Raw genomic sequence first — 20,813 nt, 5'->3', positions numbered from 1 at the left:
TTGCTAATGTTGTGTCCCACACAGTGCTGAGTTGGAAGCCACTATCCCAGTTGCCTAGTTATCGTTCACTCGTATCTCAACTGCCTCTTTAATAACAAGAGTCCCAGAATCCATTCACTCTACACAGCATCTTGGTTTATTCAAAATGAAAAGTGTGTTATTCACTAAGGCTGTGCTCCGCTACTGCAGATTTTTTCCTTTCCTCTAAGGTGAATGCTTCTCACGTGCTCAGAGAGGCATTGTGTGGTGCGATGCTGCATCTGTCGAGTATATTCTTTTCCACATCCACAAGAAATGTTGTAGACACCCAGTGTTCTTAGACCCAAGTTGTCCTTCATTGAGTCCAGCACATTCCTGATTTTTACTGGAGGACGGAAGATGGTTTTGATCTTGTTCTCCTCCAGTATCCTGGCAGTCTTTGCAGTGAGTGGCCCCGCACATGGGAGGAATGCTAGGCCCTTGTTGTCCTCTTCTTCCTGGAGGTCCTCCTTCTTCTTCTTCTTCTTCTTCTTCTTCTTCTTCTTGCTCATCTTGAGAGCATGTCTAATCTGTATTTCAGTGTAGCCATTCTTCTGGAAGGTTTTCTTCAGGTGCTGCATCTCAGTAGGTAGGCTGTCCTTGTCTCGTATGTCAAGCACTCTGCAAATAATGGTAGTGAGCACGGATTTCCATTGCACAGGAAATATATTTGATGCTGTTGGCATCAAAACAGATGAGGTACCTTAAGATTGTGGTCTACACCTTTTTAAGAACTCAGGAGGTTTTTGTCCAGATGTACCCAACAGAGAAGGTGCTTTGGAGCAAACAAGATGCACTCTTCCTCCTGCAAAGATATGGCAAGATGATGTGAAAGCTGGCATGAGGGACTAAGGTAAATAAATGAACTGACAGAAGGGCAAAAGAAGGTCGTACGGAAAAAACAGTAGCAACATGTAAAGTTTATTATTATTATTAGTGTATGAAATGTTTTCTTTCTGTCAGATACAGTGTATCACGTTGCATTACAAGGTAGGAGTTTTCTCTTCACCGGAGTCCCTATTGTCTGTGTGGTAGTGCTCTTTTGCACTCAGTGCATATTTGTGCTCACTGCTGCCAGTCTTTTGTTTGTTATTAATTCTATTACACAGAAATGAAATACTGGACTCTACATCACTAATGCTAGAAGTTATATGTATGTATACTTGGGATATGAGACTGCCATCATCATTATTCGAAACTTATATCATGATTTCTATACTATAACCGAAGATATAAATAAATGTCAACAGCGGCTTAAAGTGAGATTAATCCTATAATACAGTGTTATTTCCAGATTGAAAAATTAACTGTTTCTCATTTCAGGATAAAACCTTTGTGGCATGGTTTGTATTGGCAGCTAATGGTGCGGCGATATCAAGAGCCTGCAATTAGTGACTAATCACATTTCTCCCACTAATTATTTTGAAATTTCATCCATGCCAACCATTACCTGTACAGTTGAGTGTGCATTGCACCACTCAAAGGAATTTCATTTAACTTAAAGAGTAGATAGGTATTCCTTACAGCTTTATTATGTTGATGGCTAGTAACACAACGCAATAAGATAAATAATTTACAATTTTTTACCAGTTGCACTTTGGAATTTGTATCAGCTCGTGCAAATGAAGAAGATAAGATTGCTGTCCTCACATATACAGACCTAGTGGAAATGAGGTAAGACTAATGTGATGCAGATGTATCTTGAAGCTGGCATGATTGTAGACAGAGAGAGACAGGTGTTTTTTCATGATGGTTTCTGTTTTGACTGGTAATTGATTTCAGTGACGATTAGAAAAGTCCCTTGACGCTTGAGATCCAGAAGAATGTATATGCCCTGAGACAATGGGGAAATCTGGTAATTTTTCATTGTTTTACTTTCCAATTAAATTTTTGTAGTTTTGACTGGTAAGAAATGATACTGTAATAACTTTCCTTTGGCCCACTACTGTAGAATAATACTGCAGCAAGAAAACATAAATGAGAGAATAACACCAAAATAAAATTTTAGTTGCAAAGAAAATGCACCATTTACAACAAAACTTACAATCACCTGCCGAGAGTGAAATGTGTCCAAGGCTTTATGATGAAGACTGTGCAAGGCTTCACAACAAGAAACTGCTTTTGATGAGCATGACATCACAACTATTTACATTTATAACAAGTCGTGGGAAAATATTGAGATTGTCATTTGAGAAGCATTACTTGGAAAGTAAATTTTCTTTTACACAAGATGAATTATGCTACGTGTGAGAATGTGGAATTAATTTCTCAAGTCATGGAGTGTTTGAATTTCATTCAAAACTTTCAGGACCAGCTACTTAGAAAAATTTTGGGCCCAGAAGACCAGCCATTTATGCTGTTTTTCAAAACTTATCGACCTATTTGTGTGTCATATATCTTAAAGAGTAACACTCTAAAAAAGAAAAAAAACTAATTTCAAGGTTAGTTTTTCATATCTATTTTAGTTCTTTCATAGATTATAGATTATGCAATAACAATGGAAACAAACATAATTATCTTTTAAAAAAAGAGCAAGGTGAATTCTTGAGCAATTTAACACATAATTGACTTTTCCACAGAAAAGTCAAAGTGCTCATCAGAACATTTATTCTGACAGGTAATCCACAAAATGGTCAGTGCACAGCAGTGAAATTTCTTGTTTTGCTTTGTTAGGACCCTTCTTTCTTCCAAATACCTCTTCATTCTCTCGCTTCTACTGTTTCTTTCTTCTTCTGTTAAGACAACTTTGATTTTGGTGTCTGGCCACCTGTGACCATCCACAAAGCCTGTATACTTCTCCCTGTCCTGTACTACATCTACATCCATACTCCGCAAGCCACCTGACTGTGTGTGGCAGAGGGTACCTTGACTACCTCTATCGGTTCTCCCTTCTATTCCAGTCTCATATTGTTCGTGGAAAGAAGGATTGTCGGTATGCCTCTGTGTGGGCTCTACTCTCTGATTTTATCCTCATGGTGTCTTCGCGAGGTATACGTAGGAGGGAGCAATATACTGCTTGACTCTTCGGTGAAGGTATGTTCTCGAAACTTCAACAAAAGTCCGTACCGAGCTACTGAGCGTCTCTCCTGCAGAGTCTTCCACTGGAGTTTATCTGTCATCTCCGTAACACTTTCGCGATTACTAAATGATCCTGTAACGAAGTGCACTGGTCTCTGTTGGATCTTCTCTATCTCTTCTATCAACCCTATCTGGTACGGATCCCACAATGCTGAGCAGTATTCAAGCAGCGGGCGAACAAGTGCACTGCAACCTACTTCCTTTGTTTTTGGATTGCATTTCCTTAGGATTCTTCCAATGAATCTCAGTCTGGCATCTGCTTTACTGACGATCAACTTTATATGACCATTCCATTTTAAATCACTTTTAATGCGTACTCCCATTAACTGCTTCCAGTTGCTGACCTGCTATATTGTAGCTAAATGATAAGAGATCTTTCTTTCTATGTATTTGCAGCACATTACACTTGTCTACATTGAGATTCAATTGCCATTCCCTGCACCATGCGTCAATTCGCTGCAGATCCTCCTGCATTTCAGTACAATTTTCCATTGTTACAACCTCTAGATATACCACAGCATCATCCGCAAAAAGCTTCAGTGAACTACTGCCTGCAAATTCCTTTCTTTTATTCCTACAGCCTTCCAGTCATCTCTGACTTCCTTCACCCATTTGTTGTTTCCTGTATGACATGTTGCATTCCATATCTTCTTAGTCAACCTCTCCTCATCCATCCTCATCCAACAATTTATAACCTCCTCTTCCATGTCTCACTTGATATGGGTTCAATATTTTCATACAGTTCCTGTCGTGTTCTATGTATCCAGATATCCCCATGTTTTTTGGTGCCCCATATCTCTCTCAAAATTTTCTGCTCCTCCTCCTCCAACTGAATACAAGCTCTCTTGCCGAGTGTGATTGTTTCTGAATCATAAAGAGCAGTATTTCTTACAGTTGCTGTGTAATGTTGCAATTTGGCATTCTGTGACAGATTTTTCTTGCCATATGTTGTTTTCACTGCATACCGAAGCTTCTGCAAAAGCTGTGTCCTGTCTACTCTGCTACTGTTGCTCTGTATGCCACCAGTTATCTTCTCCTCCAAATAACAAAAACTGTTGGCTTTCTCGACCACTTGGCCACCTATCTCCCAATCAGACTGAGTGTTCAATGTCTTGGTCTTCTTATATGCAATCTTCAGTCTGACCTTTTCTGCTGATTTGGCTAGATTTTTTAGTGTTGTCTTTGCTTCTTCTTCTTCTGTCTCATTTAAGAGTGCCATGTCAACTGCGAATGCCAGGCAGTCCACTGTTGCGTCATGTTTGACCTTGTACCCTATTTGCACACCTTTGATCTTCATGTTACTATTTAGTTGTCTCCACTGTCTCACTACTTCATCCAAAACCAGGTTAAATAAAATGGGTGACAGCCCATCCCCTTGCCAGACTCCTGTTTTTATTTCGAAGCTGTCTGACAGCGTTCTGCGACACCTGATCTGGCAGTAGTGTTGCTTAATGTTTCCTTTATTATTGCATGTGTTGTAGCATCCAGTCCTCTGTCTTCTAACACATCCAACAGAATACTTACGTCAACTGAATTGTAGGCCTTTTGGAAGTCAACAAATGTCACTGTTGTTGTTGTTGTTGTTGTGGTCTTCAGTCCTGAGACTGGTTTGATGCAGCTCTCCACGCTACTCTATCCTGTGCAAGCTTCTTCATCTCCCAGTACCTACTGCAACCTACATCCTTCTGAATCTGCTTAGTGTATTGATCTCTTGGTCTCCCTCTACGATTTTTACCCTCCACGCTGCCCTCCAATGCTAAATTTGTGATCCCTTGATGCCTCAAAACATGTCCTACCAACCGATCCCTTCTTCTGGTCAAGTTGTGCCACAAACTTCTCTTCTCCTATTCAATACCTCCTCATTAGTTACGTGATCTACCCACCTTATCTTCAGCATTCTTCTGTAGCACCACATTTCGAAAGCTTCTATTCTCTTCTTGTCCAAACTATTTATCGTCCATGTTTCACTTCCATACATGGCTACACTCCATACAAATACTTTCAGAAACGACTTCCTGACACTTAAATCTATACTCGATGTTAACAGATTTCTCTTCTTCAGAAACGATTTCCTCGCCATTGCCAGTCTACATTTTATATCCTCTCTACTTCGACCATTATCAGTTATTTTACTCCCTAAATAGCAAAACTCCTTTACTACTTTAAGTGTCTCATTTCCTAATCTAATCCCCTCAGCATCACCCGATTTAATTTGACTACATTCCATTATCCTCGTTTTGCTTTTGTTGATGTTCATCTTATATCCTCCTTTCAAGACACTGTCCATTCCGTTCAACTGCTCTTCCAAGTCCTTTGCTGTCTCTGACAGAATTACAATGTCATCGGTGAATCTCAAAGTTTTTACTTCTTCTCCATGAATTTTAATACCTACTACGAATTTTTCTTTTGTTTCCTTTACTGCTTGCTCAATATACAGATTGAATAACATCGGGGAGAGGCTACAACCCTGTCTCACTCCTTTCCCAACCACTGCTTCCCTTTCATGCCCCTCGACTCTTATAACTGCCATCTGGTTTCTGTACAAATTGTAAATAGCCTTTCGCTCCTTGTATTTTACCCCTGCCACCTTCAGAATTTGAAAGAGAGTATTCCAGTTAACGTTGTCAAAAGCTTTCTCTAAGTCTACAAATGCTAGAAACTTAGGTTTGCCTTTTCTTAATCTTTCTTCTAAGCTAAGTCGTAAGGTTAGTATTGCCTCACGTGTTCCAACATTTCTACGGAATCCAAACTGATCTTCCCCGAGGTCGGCTTCTACCAGTTTTTCCATTCGTCTATAAAGAATTCGTGTTAGTATTTTGAAGCTGTGACTTATTAAACTGATAGTTCGGTAATTTTCACATCTGTCAACACCTGCTTTCTTTGGGATTGGAATTATTATATTCTTCTTGAAGTCTGTGGGTATTTCGCCTGTCTCATACATCTTGCTCACCAGATGGTAGAGTTTTGTGAGGACTGGCTCTCCCAAGGCCGTCAGTAGTTCTAATGGAATGTTGTCTACTCCGGGGGCCTTGTTTCGTCTCAGGTCTTTCAGTGCTCTGTCAAACTCTTCACGCAGTATCATATCTCCCATTTCATCTTCATCTACATCCTCTTCCATTTCCATAGTACTGTGCTCAAGTACATCGCCCTTGTATAAACCCTCTATATACTCCTTCCACCTTTCTGCCTTCCCTTCTTTGCTTAGAACTGGGTTGCCATCTGAGCTCTTGATATTCATACAAGTGGTTCTCTTTTCTCCAAAGGTCTCTCTAATTTTCCTGTAGGCAGTATCTATCTTACCCCTAGTGAGACAAGCCTCTACATCCTTACATTTGTCCTCTAGCCATCCCTCCTTAGCCATTTTGCACTTCCTGTTGATCTCATTTTTGAGACATTTGTATTCCTTTTTGCCTGCTTCATTTACTGCAGTTTTATATTTTCTCCTTTCATCAATTAAATTCAATATTTCTTCTGTTACCCAAGAATTTCTATTAGCCCTCGTCTTTTTACCTACTTGATCCTCTGCTGCCTTCACTACTTCATCCCTCAGAGCTACCCATTCTTCTTCTACTGTATTTCTTTCCCCCATTCCTGTCAATTGTTCCCTTATGCTCTCCCTGAAACTCTGTACAACCTCTGGTTCTTTCAGTTTATCCAGGTCCCATCTCCTTAAATTCCCACCTTTTTGCAGTTTCTTCAGTTCAAATGTCACTATTATCTTTTTTTTCCTTTCCTGTGTCTGTGTTTTCTATTATCCTTTTTATTCCAAATATCTGTTCTGTACAATTCCTCCCTTTTTTAAAGCGACACTTGTGCTCTTCTATTGTCAGCCTCAATTGTTCTTCACCTCTGTTGAACAAGATTCTTGACAAAACCTTGTACCCTAAGTTTAAGAGAGAGATGCCCCTGTAGTTATCCAGCACTTTCTTGTCCCCATTCTTGTGTAGTGGTATTATAATGGCTTCTTTCCAGTCTATGGATATTTTCTTATTTCCCGAGATATTCATTATTATATTGTACACACTTCTTTCTACTTCAGGCCAACCCCACTTGATCTCTTCAGCACAGATACCATCATTGCCTGATGACTTGTTGTTTTTGAGGTTTTTAATTGCCTCTGCTACTTCTGCCCTGGTGGGCGCATTGTCTAGACTATCCTGACTTTTGTCCCTAGAGCGTAAGTTTGTCCACTTTACTGTTAGTGCTTCTGGATTCAGCAAATCCCTAAAATACCAATCCGTTTCCTCGCACACCTCTTTCTCGCCAATTGTTATTGTGCCAGCTTGTCCTATTACGAAGGGTTCTTTTGCCTCTAAGCCTTTAATTGTGCTCTTCATTTCTCTGAAAAAGATTCATGATTTGTTTCTTGAAGGCTGTGTTTGCTTTTTCAGGTTTCTCATTCCATCTGCTTCTCTTGGTCTAGTACCTCCCGCCGCGGAAGTCGAACATGTGCCAGAACAAATAGACGTGGCCAGCCCGTAGAGGGCTCCGCGTCCGCGGCGGCTCTTCGGCGCAGCGGCTCTCGCGCAGCAAGGGCGCCACCACTACACCACGTGCAGACCGTGGTCAATAGCCGCTCCCTCTGGTTTCGTATATAGGGACCCGCTCTGCCCTAGTCCAGTCAGTCTGGTACTCGCTCTGGATTGCGTCTCTATCTTGGCGGTACGGTGTTCTCGTCGTTGCTCGTTGTTGACATTTGCCTGGCTCTGGTTCCGAGTGGATTTACTGTTGGTGTTTAGTGTTGTGCTTTCTACAAGCCTCCATTGTTTATCTCTTCCTTGTTGTGTCAGTCATAGTTGGTCATTGGCGGTTGTTGTTGGTCTGTCGTCCGACTCGTCCTTATGTTTACCCAGTGGTGCGTGTTCTACCGTCGGCGGCTTCCCCGCCTGGCGGCTCCGATCTGCAGCCCAAGGCGTTCCCGCAGTTGGTTGTGGTTACCACACTTGGCAATTCTGATTGTTTTGCTAGCAATTTTTCTCGCATTCTGGAAGTTTGACAAGTCTTCTTGCTTTTACAGGATTGCCATGTCACCCATGCTTTCCTCCTGGTCTCGACTGCATTGTCACAGTCATCCGTGCACCACTCGTGCTTCCTTTTCTTGTTGTTAGTAGCAAGCTGCACTTCCTCTTCTGCCGGCCGCTGGTGGCCGAGCGTTTCTAGGCGCTACAGTCTGGAACCGTGCGACCGCTACGGTCGCAGGTTCAGATCCTGCCTCGGGCATGGATGTGTGTGTTGTCCTTAGGTTAGTTAGGTTTAAGTAGTTCTAAGTTCTAGGGGACTTATGACCTCAGCAGTTGAGTCCCATAGTGCTCAGAGCCATTTGAACCACTTCCTCTTCTTCCATCATATCTCTCACTCTTTTCCAATCACTCTGAACTACCATTCTCTTTGCATACTCTGCTCTGTGTTTTTTCAGAAGATCTGGGTTGATTCTGTGAGTGTTTATGTTCCAATATTTCTTTGATCTGTCAGGAATCCATCTGCATTTTATTTCAACAAGGTAGTGATCTGATTCCATCCTGCTATTTCTCCTCACTTTCATGTTCATAATCTGTGATTCTTGTCACAGATTGCTAAATGGTGTAGCTGTTTTTCCCCAATCCTTTTTGCAGGGCTGACCCATGTTGTTTTCTTGCTTGCCTTAGCTTTGTAATGAGTGGTCATTATTCTCATCTTGTGTCACCTCCACATGTTCACTAATCTCTTGCCATTCTTGTTTGTTCTCGTGTGGGCTGGATAATCTCCCACAGGACCTCTAAACTTCCTTTCTGTGCCTATTTGCGTGTTAAAATCTCCTAGCAAAATAGTGACACCTCTTTTGTCCACATATGTCACTACCTTATCTAAAGTGGAGCAAAAATGTTCAGTTCCTGCTTTGTCTTTTTTGTTCTTATCATTTGTTGGTGCATGTGCATTTACTACTGTATAGGTTTTGTTTCCTATTTTCACTGTCAGTTATGACAACCACTCGTTTATGCCCTTCCATGCAGTGATACTATCCAGGTATCTACGAGCTACTACAAAGGCTGTGCCAAACATAGAAGATTGCTTTGGCTCCCCAACACCGGGTTTCCCTATCAGAATTACGTATCCCTATGATTCCATCATGCATTTGTCCCTGAATCTTGTTTCCTATAGTGCCAGTATGCCAATCCCACATTCTCTCATACTGTCAAGAACTTGTTTTTGCTTGCCCACCTTCATCATTGTCTGTATGTGTATGATTTCCATTTTAAAAATCTGTTTCAGTCTGATATTGTGTCTGTGATTTACATTGGATTTTGAGGTACTGGTAGGGTCACAGTTTTGTTTCGCATATGATGCAGGCTCACCAGAATCCGGTAGCTGCTTGCGTTGACCTCGGTCAACAAGGTATTAGCCCTCTGGGATATATTTGTAATTATCACATTGGGATTTGCCAAATCTTCTTTTGAAAAGACTGGCCATCTTCTTCTGCGCCTCAAGCCGTTGCCCTTTCCATGCTACAATTCTGATTGAGAATGATAAGGAAAAAGGGATAGCCCTAGTGTAGGTTGTTCTGGGACACACTTTGTCTGGCTCCTCCCCTTTGGCCTGTCCGGCTTGGGTAACCAATCTGGTAGCTAAGCTACTGCCGGCATAGCCCTCCAGATCCAGAGCACACATACCTCTTTGCCCACACCAGCAGCATGGGCATAGCCCTCCTCAGGGGACACCACCTTAACGTAGCAGTGAAATGTATAATTGTGCTTGTCAGAAATATTCAGCTGCTGCAATTTAAGCTGTGCTCTTAGGATCCTGCCTAACCACACCCCTGAGGGAGGGGAGGAGGGGGGGGGGGGCGGATATTTCGATGACCAGCATTATAGCTGAAAGCTTAGCTTGTCATGTAGCTATACTGAATGCATATTAATTTAAACCATTAACTTTTCCTTGTATGTTCGTACTACTGAACAGTGATTTTACTTATCCCATGTAGGCTTTCACGGCCGGCGTCTTCATCAGTAAACACTTCCGAGCTAAGTTGCCGTGGTCGATCTGTAGAACTTCTTCTCCCTGAGGTTTCGTTACAACTACGGAGAACATCTTCCGAGGTGAGTCGACGACTGGCTGCTAGGAGCTGGGGCCACCGCTTATATGGAGATCGTAGAGGGCGGCACCGCACGTCACGTGGCGTCGATGTGTAGCTATCTCTGGCTATCGTCTGTTCTCTCTCACGTATATATAGAGAGGCAATTGAAATCCACAAACATCAATACAATTTTAATCGTAAAGAAGAAGGATTAAAATTGTACAAAATATGGCGGTCGACGTTGCATCAATCACGTGGCAATCGATTGCTTGCAATCGAGAGAACAGACGATAGCCAGAGATAGCTACACATCGACGCCACGTGACGTGTGGTGGCGCCCTCTACGATCTCCATATAAGCGGTGGCCCCAGCTCCTAGCAGCCAGTCGTCGACTCATCTCGGAAGATGTTCTCCGTAGTTGAGAACGAAATGTCAGGGAGAAGAAGTTCTACAGATCGACCACAGCAACTTAGCCCGGAAGTGTTTACTGATGTTATTTTACTATTGGCTGACTACATCCAAGTCCTATGCTCTGAATATCTGCTGCCACTGGCTGGCAAACCACATAACATGAGCTATGATTGGCTGACAAAAGTGCATCGCAATCTTGATTTCAGTACTTTGAAAGTTACCATGCTGTAATTGGTGGAATAAATATTTATACCAAACATGCAGTGCACATGTTGCTGCATATCAAAGATCTTTCCAAAATGCGTTATTTTTTGCTGTGTTTCAGTCCATAAAGTCCCAAGAAGTTCTATGCCAGTATATAATACCTTTACTATTCAAAGGATTTGTAGGTTTTAAAGCTCCAAGGGAAAGCATATTGTTGCTTAACCTGGAAAAAGTGTGTTTTCACATAGGAAATCCGAGAAAAATCTGATAATTTTTTAATGTTGTCCACACATACACCCTGCATGACAGCACCAATAAATGAGCTCTGTCAGGTTTCAACCACTAAAGGGCATGAACCTGTAAAAGCTAGGAATGTGTTCAGTGATGAAGCTGATTTAGCAGATCCTAAAGCTTTCAGCATTCACACTTAAAGGAGCGAACAAGCCTTTCCACCATTCCATATGAGGATAGATGGAAAGGGGGTGTGGTAAGATCAATAACATCATTAACACCATTACAGGTACCAGACCATTTGAAATTGGCTATAGTAAATTGGAGGACTGTTGTTGATTACCAGTGTGTGGGTTGCACCCTCAATGGAGTCAGAAAAGGTCCCGGCCGTTCTGCGTATTGCACTGCGTACCAGGCATACTTGATCGAATTTGTAAAGTGTGGCGAAGAAAACTGGTAATGCACAAATGACTGGAGCTTAAGAATACTGTTCCAGTGATAAACTGAAATGAGAGAGAGGTATCAGAAATTATGTTGTCTGATAATTTCCCAGAAAATGGTTTCCACTGTCAAAAAAATTCTGTGTCAAGCCCTTGAATCGCAGTAGTAGGTCCAGGTGGAATCCACATTTCATCTACAGATTTTTCATCATTCTCCACAAAAACAGAGGCTTTGTTATGTTCAGACCATGAATCCAACAAAAGCAATGAATTAGTTTCTGCAGCTGGTAGGAATACGTTTCGAACGAAATGTTGAAAATTATTCTTTCCCGTTTTTCCAGATTTAGATATGTCGATTACAAGACTTTTGCAACTATACAGGCCATTTTTTATTTTTGGTCCTAATTTGCCTTGCGGTTCTTGACAGCAGATACGCAGCTGCTGAAACAGTAAACCACTCATACTTATCACTGGCATTATTGTATATGAATGTGTCATAGCATTCATTGATTGGGCAACAGACTCCGTCCTTTTTTCACCCCAAAATGATAAAAGTGCGTTATGCACACATTTCTTTCACGAAACCTGACTGATCAGTGTTATAAACAGCATTAGCGAGGATAACAGTAAGTTTCATCTTTACGTCAGCTATGAATTTCTCTATCGCATTGTCTATCACTAGCAGCTGCTCTACACATTTACATGACGTAAACATGGTAATTTTCCCACTTTCTATTCTGTACGATTTCTTGAACCTGCTTAGCCAGGTTGACAAAGCCTGGAAATTAGCAATGTTCATGTCAGATGCAGTTCGGAGGGCCCAGTCTTGTAGATCTCCTTCGGTAATGGTGCATAGCCTCCCACGGGCAGTTCTAAATCTTTCGAACAGTTTTTCACTCAGATGGTTTCGGGTTTGTATTTGGCACATATTTCTTACTTCTTGTAATTCACTCTTCCATTTTTACAGTCCACGCTCCAATTTTACAAAACAAAAGCACCTTTGCACACTGCGTAACTTCAAGCACTTTTTCCCTCTTTCATTTAACCAGTATTTCACTGACTTTTCTTTGTCACTGACAGCTGTTGCAGTACATGTTTGTTTGTAGGCTTGGAAGGTATTCTTCTTCAGTACTGTTACTGACACAACTGACATCTGCCGAACCACAATTCATGGAATAATCACAGTTATTTCCTATTTCTTTTAACGTATCCACAATTTCAAATGATCGATATCATTCGAATGAATGTTAGGGAAATCAACTAACAAATGACATATGTATGTCCTCAGGAGAAGGAGGTGATTTCAGCTAGAAGCCACGTTCTTCATATTTCATCATTGCTAAATTGAGAATGTTAATTCGATTCCACATTACTGTGAAACTGGAAGAAGAAAGGTACTATTAGCCTTATGAAAGCATAATAAATATTAATTCAGCTTTATCAGTATTGTCTATAGTTAACAATACTGCAAAAAGCAACTGATAATTTGTAATGGATGTTACTTGAGTTGCTAATTCAAGAGAATAGTAACTGTGTACTTCAGTGTCATAAAAACTATCAACAAACGGTAACCTGAAACATCCTTTACAAATGTACCGCCGACCTTGGCTGTGTGTCTCCCTAGTTGTGCATGCGCAGTTGCTGCAGCACAATTAGGGGTGTACATTTTTACTGCCGCTTGGCATGCTATGAATTTGTAAAGTTTCAGTATTTTTTTTAAATACTTGCAGTGCCTCGTAGCAGCTAAAATTTTGACAGTACATTTCTTTCTTTGTGTTCTTCCTGTGTAAAAAAAATTCAGGGTAGGTTTCAAAATGTCTTAATGGACCATTCCCTTGTGAGAGAACTCCTGTGATCCCATGTAGGCCGGCATCTGTGGCCAGCACCAATGACAAGTGGGTTTGGTAAACTGTAAATCACAATTCTGACTAATGGTTGGAGGGTAGATTTTAATTTCTGATAAACACAATTGCACTCTTCTGACCATTGAAAAGTTACTCCTTTTTTCTGAGACTGTTCAGCAGTGAGGCTACCAAAGCTGAATGGGTGATAAATTATCCATAGTAGTTCAATTTTTCTAGAAAAAACTGAATATCATTAATCGATATGGGCACAGACATATTTTGAATAGCCTCTACATATTCTGTGATGGATCAAGGGCCCTCTCCACTGAGAATATAACCTAAATATATGTCTGAAGACAAAGAAAGTGCATCTGGGAAAGTTACATTTAAGCCCTTTCTGAACTAGGGCCACAAAATCCAGGTGGAAATTCTGCAAATGCTGATCTGTTACACAACCATTCACCAGAATATCTACAAGGTAATTTACACAATCTAGCTGTTGTTGCTGGCTTAGTTGTTGCAGCTGAAGCTAGAGTTGGATAACAGCTAGTGAAGCAGACCACCACTGGGCACCGTGTCATCTATCTGCATGTCTGGCAAGGTTACTAAATATAGCATAACCCATCTAAAGGACATAATTGAGCTACAGTTGCAGCTTTTGTCAAGTCATACAGTGGTACAAAATGGTGAGCGTTGGCTGGACATAAAAAATTGTGGTGGTTGTGGACCTTATTAAAACTAAAACATTCTTGCATTTTGACATTTGCTTCACCCTACTGTAGCTCAAACATTCTCACTTTTTTACATTTATTTCACCATGGTTTCTTTCTCCCTCCCTCCCTCCCTCACTCACTCACTCACTCCCTCCCTCCCTCCCTCCCTCTCCCTCCAACATTCTTCATTTGTTTTTCTATTTCCTTCATCTTGTCTGGCTGTAACTACAGAAAGCATACACACTGGTTCTCTTTTTGTCAATAAGTTGGCTATAATACTGTATAAGCAATATGTTTTTGAACACGTCATGGTCATTCATTATTGACATGTAACTACAAAATATAAGTGTAGTAAGAGCTCTCATCTAATAAAACTTTTGACAATATTCTGTCTTTTCAGTGATCTGTGGAAACTAATTCGTGATTTTCCCATTAAGTTCCAAAGCATGGATGAAATGAAAATAATAGATTTGGGTGTCCTGGCAAATAAGGTTTTAAATTGTTCGCAGAGATGGAGTCTAGAAAGACTTGTGAGATATGTGGTGAGTGTGACTGATGCACATATGTATTTGACACTATATTATGTGTGTTTCTGACATGATACTGTTTCTTGCATTAAAATGCATGTTTGATCTTACAGCTTCGCAAAAATTTGGACAAAAATGATGCTGTAAGAAAGAGCAATTGGCAGCTTGAGTTGCTGTCAGAAGAGCAAAAGCACTATGCTGCTGCAGATGCTTTGGTAAATACACACAGGATCTCTTATTAAGAACACAGCTTTTAAGAGCATAATCATGTGCAAATTTAGTGATGTAATTAAGTAATTTACATATTATTGCTGTGTATGCTACTTGTGATTATGTATGAAATATGTTACTCAAATTCCCTCCATGACTCTGCAGGCACACTTCCCTTCTTTTGATGAAATTTTCCATACTTTTAATGTACTTACACCGCTAGTTCTGAAATTGCACTCATTGTAGCTGCAGAGCAACGAATCAGCTTCATGTGTTGTGCACTACATCTATTAGTCTTTAATGTACGTGTAATATTGTCATGTTATAATCACACTAAAGTCCTAATCTGAATGCAAGGTCATCAATGAAATACGACACTTAGTAGTGAATGCACGTTTATTACAAACACCAAAATACAGCCAGAACATAATTTCACACCTGCATGGAGCATGCAGCTATTTATACAAACATCGAATTTTACAGAATACACAAACACTACAAACATAAGATATTTCAAGAACGTTCCAGAAATGACAAATATTTTTAAAAAAATGCTGGTTGTTAGGTTTAAACTGGCAATCTGTAGCATGTTATTTAGTGATGATTGCATGATTGCTCCCTCTCCTGAAGAAACTGTAACCCTTTGTTTCAGAAGTTATCATTGGAACTGACTACAGCACCCTGGATCTAGATCTCGCCAGTGTTTCTCTGTGTAGTGGTGCCTGCAGATATTGATGTTGCAGTCATGTTGTTACATTCTCTTGACTGTGATGAGTATCAAAGGTTGCCCTGTAAGGTGCCCAACTGTCAGTGGGTCTTCAGTCTCCTTGAACCTCCCATCATCGATCTGCTCCTCTGGACCACAGTAGGGGTTCATATAGAGGAGGACATGGACGATGTGTCCGTGGTTTTTTATTCTTGATGATGGTCACAATCCCAGACTTCACATTTGATGTCTGACAATTGATAAAAGATATGACACGGCCCAAAGTAGCACTTCAGTAACATTTCCAATAGCCCTATTTTCTGCACAAGCAAAAAAAATCCATACCTAGTCTCTCAAGCTATACTTCAGCGCCCGGCACTTGACATTATAGTCCTCTCAGTCTTTCACAGTTCATATGTGAGCCAACTGCCTTGCTTCTTCAGTTATGTTGATGGTATGTTGGACATAGTCATCCTGAATATCGTCTGGTTGTCTGTTTAACACAAGGCATATATTGACAGCTTAACTGCCAAATTCTTATTTAAAGCATTCGGTGAGGCCATTCGTTTGTGGATGGAAGGCAGTTGTCATCCTGTGTTTAATGTCACAATGTGAAACTACCTCCGATACTAGTCGTGAATGGATGTCAAAATTTCCTCTACAAGGAACTTTGCAATTTCTGGAGCTTCAGCAGCCGGTACCTCTTTGGTGGCAGCATGATGCATGATTTTGTCAGTGCAGACTCTTATCCATCAGTTCCCTTTTGTCAACTTTAGAAACCTCCCTAAGAGATGTTGACTTTTTTATTATTATTCTTTTTATTCAAATATTCTGTGTAGCTTTTTTCCCCCTTAAACAACTTAATGCTTAGTTATTACTAAGATATTCAAAATTATGTTAAAATACTGTGTGCTACATCCATGCCATTTCATGTGCAACATTTGCTCTGTTCTTTTATATAGATCACAAACTACAAGAAAATAGCAAATAAATAAAAACTCTCCCGAAGAGGTTGATTCCAATTTAGGCACAGTTGGTATCAGATGCCATGAGGGTAACTGCGGCATGCCCATTCATTGTTGGCAATATTTAAAGTGGCTCACATCGTGTCTAAAGGATTGGTAGAGACCTGGCCAGTGATACCTGCATCTGATTCTGCTTAGAGTTTTCACAAATCCCAGGTGACCACATTTTGGAGCATCATGGAAAAACTTCAGGGTAGCTAGCTGTAGATGAGCTGGGATGATGAGCAACCATTTCCGCCTCATTGGTTCATAGTTTCTCGTATTCAATGTTTCATGTATTAATTGGAATTCTTTGATCAGTTCCTTTTTCAAGGCTTCAGAGGTTTCCAGCAATGCTGGATCTTCCCTCTGTTCAGCACCAGTGTCATTTAATGCAGTAACGACTGAGATTTCATTCACAGTGCTGTGTTCTGCCAAAGGATTCCTCAAAAGACATTCAGCGTCTTTGTTTGCATCCATTTTTGTATATCACTCTGATGACGTACTCGTGGAGCCTCATCAGTCATCTTGCCAGTCGATCTGCTGGACAGACAGCTTGTTAGTTGTCAACCCATGCATAAATCAGCACACTGGTGGCAGCTTAGTTGGTAGGTAACATGGCTGTTTTCACAAATGGCCTTGCCCTTGATAGGGTAGGAGATTCTAAATTATTTCAGTAATCTACATGAGAAAATCAAATTTACAGTGGAATAAGAGCAAAATAAAAGCATCAGCTTTCTGGACCTAAATATTACGCGACATAACAAAACATGCTCATTCAAAATTTGTAGGAAAAACACAATGACTGACACCACAATCCCTGCAACCTTCATGTCACCCAAATATCCATAAAGAGGCAGCATACAGGTCAGTGCTACATAGGGCAACTAAAATACCATTGAACCAAGAAAACATGCAACAAGAAATAAACACAGTGAAAAAGATCCCAGTTGCCAATGAGTACAATGCTTCCATGGTTGACACAATCCTAGACAAAGTGAAGAAAGACCCAGGTACAAACTGCACCACAGAAGAAAAAGAGAAAAACATATGTATATCTAGTATCCCATACATTGGCAATGCATCACAGAAGATTACAAATATTTTCAAAAATCACAAAGTAAAAATTGGGTTTTCTACATCTAATAAACTACAACTAAAACTAATACACAGTATAAAGTGTAACATGATCCACACTCAGACTCTGGAATATACAAGGTCACATGCCAGGAATGCTCCATGTTCAACCTAGGTCAAACAGGCCGAAATTTCAACACCAGGTACACAGAGAACATAAAAGCCTACACACACAATAGACACACTACATCAGCCATACACATGTACAGAATACAGGACACCCATTTGGAAAAATAGAGCAAAATGTCAAAGTACTCCACCGATTAAATAAAGGACATAAAACGGATTTGCTAGAAGAACTGGAGATATATTCATATTACAGAAAATATGAAGATAAAATATTAAACGAAAAACTTGAAAGTGAATCAGTGAATTTCTTCAGATGTTTCGATAGTATACTTAAAAAAAAGGTAACACATAAAAATAAACACAACTGTATAATAGACATAAGTAAATTATGATCCAAATTGTTAAGGTAAATAACCTCTGTACAAAAGCATAGAATAGTCTGTGGAAGACCTATAATGTCATCTCTGTTGACTACTTGTAGGAACATCTGTGTAACTGTTTTGTTTATGTAAAATATTTTTGATGTTTAAAAGTGTACAACAAGTTGTGTGTGATGTTTAGTGTGTGTGAGAGACTGCACAAATGGACCGTAAAGAAGAAAAATTCTTCTAAATTCTTCTAAATTTCACCACTAACTTCACAAAAAGATCAAGAACTAAATAAAATGCCGTGTTTTCTTACGTATTGCAGTAAAGTCACTGAAATGAAGCAGAATCTCACACATCGACATCATCACATAGGCGTGACATAACAAACACAAAAAACACACTTGAAAATGGGAATCATTTCCCGAAATGTATCATGCGAAAAATAAAAGAAAGAAAACTGTGACTGGTAGCAGATGAGTTATTTATAAACAAACCTATTAATGACTTGTGTTTTGTCTATTTATGTACATTCAGCTACATTATATAGACAGCCTGTAACCATTCCTTATGCTAAGTGTTAATCCTCTGTGTGTGTTCCAGCATTTGACAACAAAATTTCAATAATTTATACTGCTTTTTAAAATTGTGTCCAACCTGATATAACATTGCGGGAAAGATTTTGCTAGTTATTCTTGGTCAAAGATGAGGTCCAGAGACCTAAACTTGTAAATTTGGTGATAATAGAGCATATTTGCTTTAAAGCCACACTCTGTGTGTCAGTTCTTTTGTACAACTCTAACTACTACCATAAAAAAACTAAACGAAATTTCTTCCTTTGTCATAAAATATTGTATTGTTAAGTAATGTATTGTATATACTTCTTTACTGTTTCAGGCATCTTTTGTGCTTTTTCATGAACTTACTTCAAAGAAGAAAGTGAAATGTGAAATTTAATGTCAATTTTATGGGTCTTTCAACTAACTACAAAATTTTGTATCTTCTATTGTTACTTAAGATGTATGAATGCGGTTTTATGATTTTGTCTCTAAAACTTTTTCTCCACTTTCAAAATCATTGTTAACAAAACTTAACATTGTGTCATTTTACATGCAGAGAAATTTGTCACAACTTATCAAATAGTATGGTGAGCAGTATGAGTACACTACAAACTTTTCGTGTGGTAACTGTGTTAAATGACTTCTAGTTATGAAGAAAAGCGCATTTTATGTAAAAAAAAGTTTAACAGAGGTGAAAAAAGAAAAATATCCTTTTGACATTATTGTAACTGCGTCAATTGCTTTGAATTTTACCACATTTAGCGTATTCGTGGTATTTGCTGTCTTACAAGATAATTTTCTGAGACAATATGGCTGACCAATAAAATATTTATTCTGCAGAAATGATAATGTTAATGTTGTTTAGGCCATAATCAGCTATCTTGCCAGAGACTGCTTCAAGTATCTTGAAATTCTTGTGCCTGCATGTCAATAAATTTACTCTCTCATATTATTTGTGGATTAAAAAGGTCAGTTTTGAGCAACTTGTAAGATATAATATGCTTGATGACTGTGTTGTAAATATAACTTACTCATACACTTTTCACCCTTGTCTAGAGAACAGTGGAGATCAGTGTGCAAATTGTCCTTAAATTAAAAATACATTATCGTATTAGCTCCTTGAAAAATTATTTGTATATTTCACTTATAAGTTTGTGAATCCCAATTAGTAATGTAGAAAATTATAATAATTGTAAATAAGGCTCAATTCAGGGCATAACAACTAGTATCCTTCATTGATTACTAGTATATTGCTGTGTTGTCAGGTTTGTAGTACTGTTATCAGGTTTGTAGTACTGAGGGTACTGAATTATGTAAGAGGAAAATCAAAAGTAACAATATTATGAAAAGGAAAGTTGCTACTCACCATTTAGTGGAGATGCTGAGTTGCAGATAGGCACAACAAAAAGCCTGTCACAAGTAAGCTTTCAGCTGACATGACGTTTGTCGAAAATACACACACACACACACACACACACACACACACACACACACACACACACACACACACACACTTATGCAAACACAGCTCACACGTGACTGCAATCTCTGGCAGCTAAAGCCACTATGTGAGCAGCAGCAGCAGTGCGTGACGGGAGTGGCGACTGGGTTTGGGTAAGGAGGAGGCTGGGTAGGGGAGGGGGAGGGATAGCAGGGTGGTGGACGACACTCAAGTGCTGCTGGGGAGCATGCAGGGACGAGGTGGAGAGAGGATAGAGCAGCTAGGTGCATTCATGAGGTTAGCCGGGGGGGGGGGGGGGGGGGGAGAAGAGTAAAAAGACAGGGTGCACTCATGGAATGAGGGCTGTGTAGTGCTGGAATGGGAACAGCGAAGGGGCTGGATAGGTGAAGACAATGACTAACGAAGTTTGAAGCCAGGAGGGTCATGGATATATTGCAGGGAGAGTTCCCACCTGTGCAATTCAGAAAAGCTGTTGTTGGCGGGAAAGGTCCATATGGCACAGTCTGTGAAGCAGTCATTGAAATGATGGCTCTCATGTTGGGCAGGATGCTCAGCATAGATGGTCCACTTGTTTCTTGGCCACAGTTTGTCAGTGGCCATTCATGCGGACAGACATCTTGTTGGTTGTCATACCCACATAGAATGCAGCACAGTGATTGCAGCTTAGCTTGTAGATCACATGACTGGTTTTACAGGTAGCCCTGCCTTTGATGGGATAGGTGATATTTGTGACCGGACTGGAATAGGTAGTGGTGGTGGTGGTGGTGGTGGGAAGATGTATGG

The 20,813-nt window shown here is 40.1% G+C and overlaps 1 protein-coding gene across 2 annotated transcripts in view; it reads left to right on the top strand.

Annotated features, from left to right (window-relative positions):
- The window catches only part of LOC124777703 (Werner Syndrome-like exonuclease), a 58,263-nt gene extending 38,652 nt beyond the window's left edge, over positions 1-19,611 (top strand). The window contains exons 5-7 of one of the 2 annotated variants that reach the window (XM_047253198.1): positions 14,391-14,532; positions 14,631-14,732; positions 18,906-19,611. In XM_047253198.1, coding sequence (XP_047109154.1) covers positions 14,391-14,532; positions 14,631-14,732; positions 18,906-18,965 — 304 coding nt within the window. In that variant the 3' untranslated portion in view covers positions 18,966-19,611. Of the gene's footprint in view, positions 1-14,390; positions 14,533-14,630; positions 14,733-16,395; positions 17,346-18,905 lie in introns of those variants that run through there. The other variant, XM_047253199.1, reaches the window with a different exon arrangement.
- Positions 19,612-20,813: the final 1,202 nt, after the last annotated feature.

The sequence above is a fragment of the Schistocerca piceifrons genome, chromosome 2 (genome assembly GCF_021461385.2).
Source record: "Schistocerca piceifrons isolate TAMUIC-IGC-003096 chromosome 2, iqSchPice1.1, whole genome shotgun sequence".
Taxonomy (NCBI): Eukaryota; Metazoa; Arthropoda; class Insecta; order Orthoptera; family Acrididae; genus Schistocerca; species Schistocerca piceifrons.
Note: the sequence above shows the minus strand (reverse complement) of the source record. Positions and strands in the feature narration are given on the sequence as shown.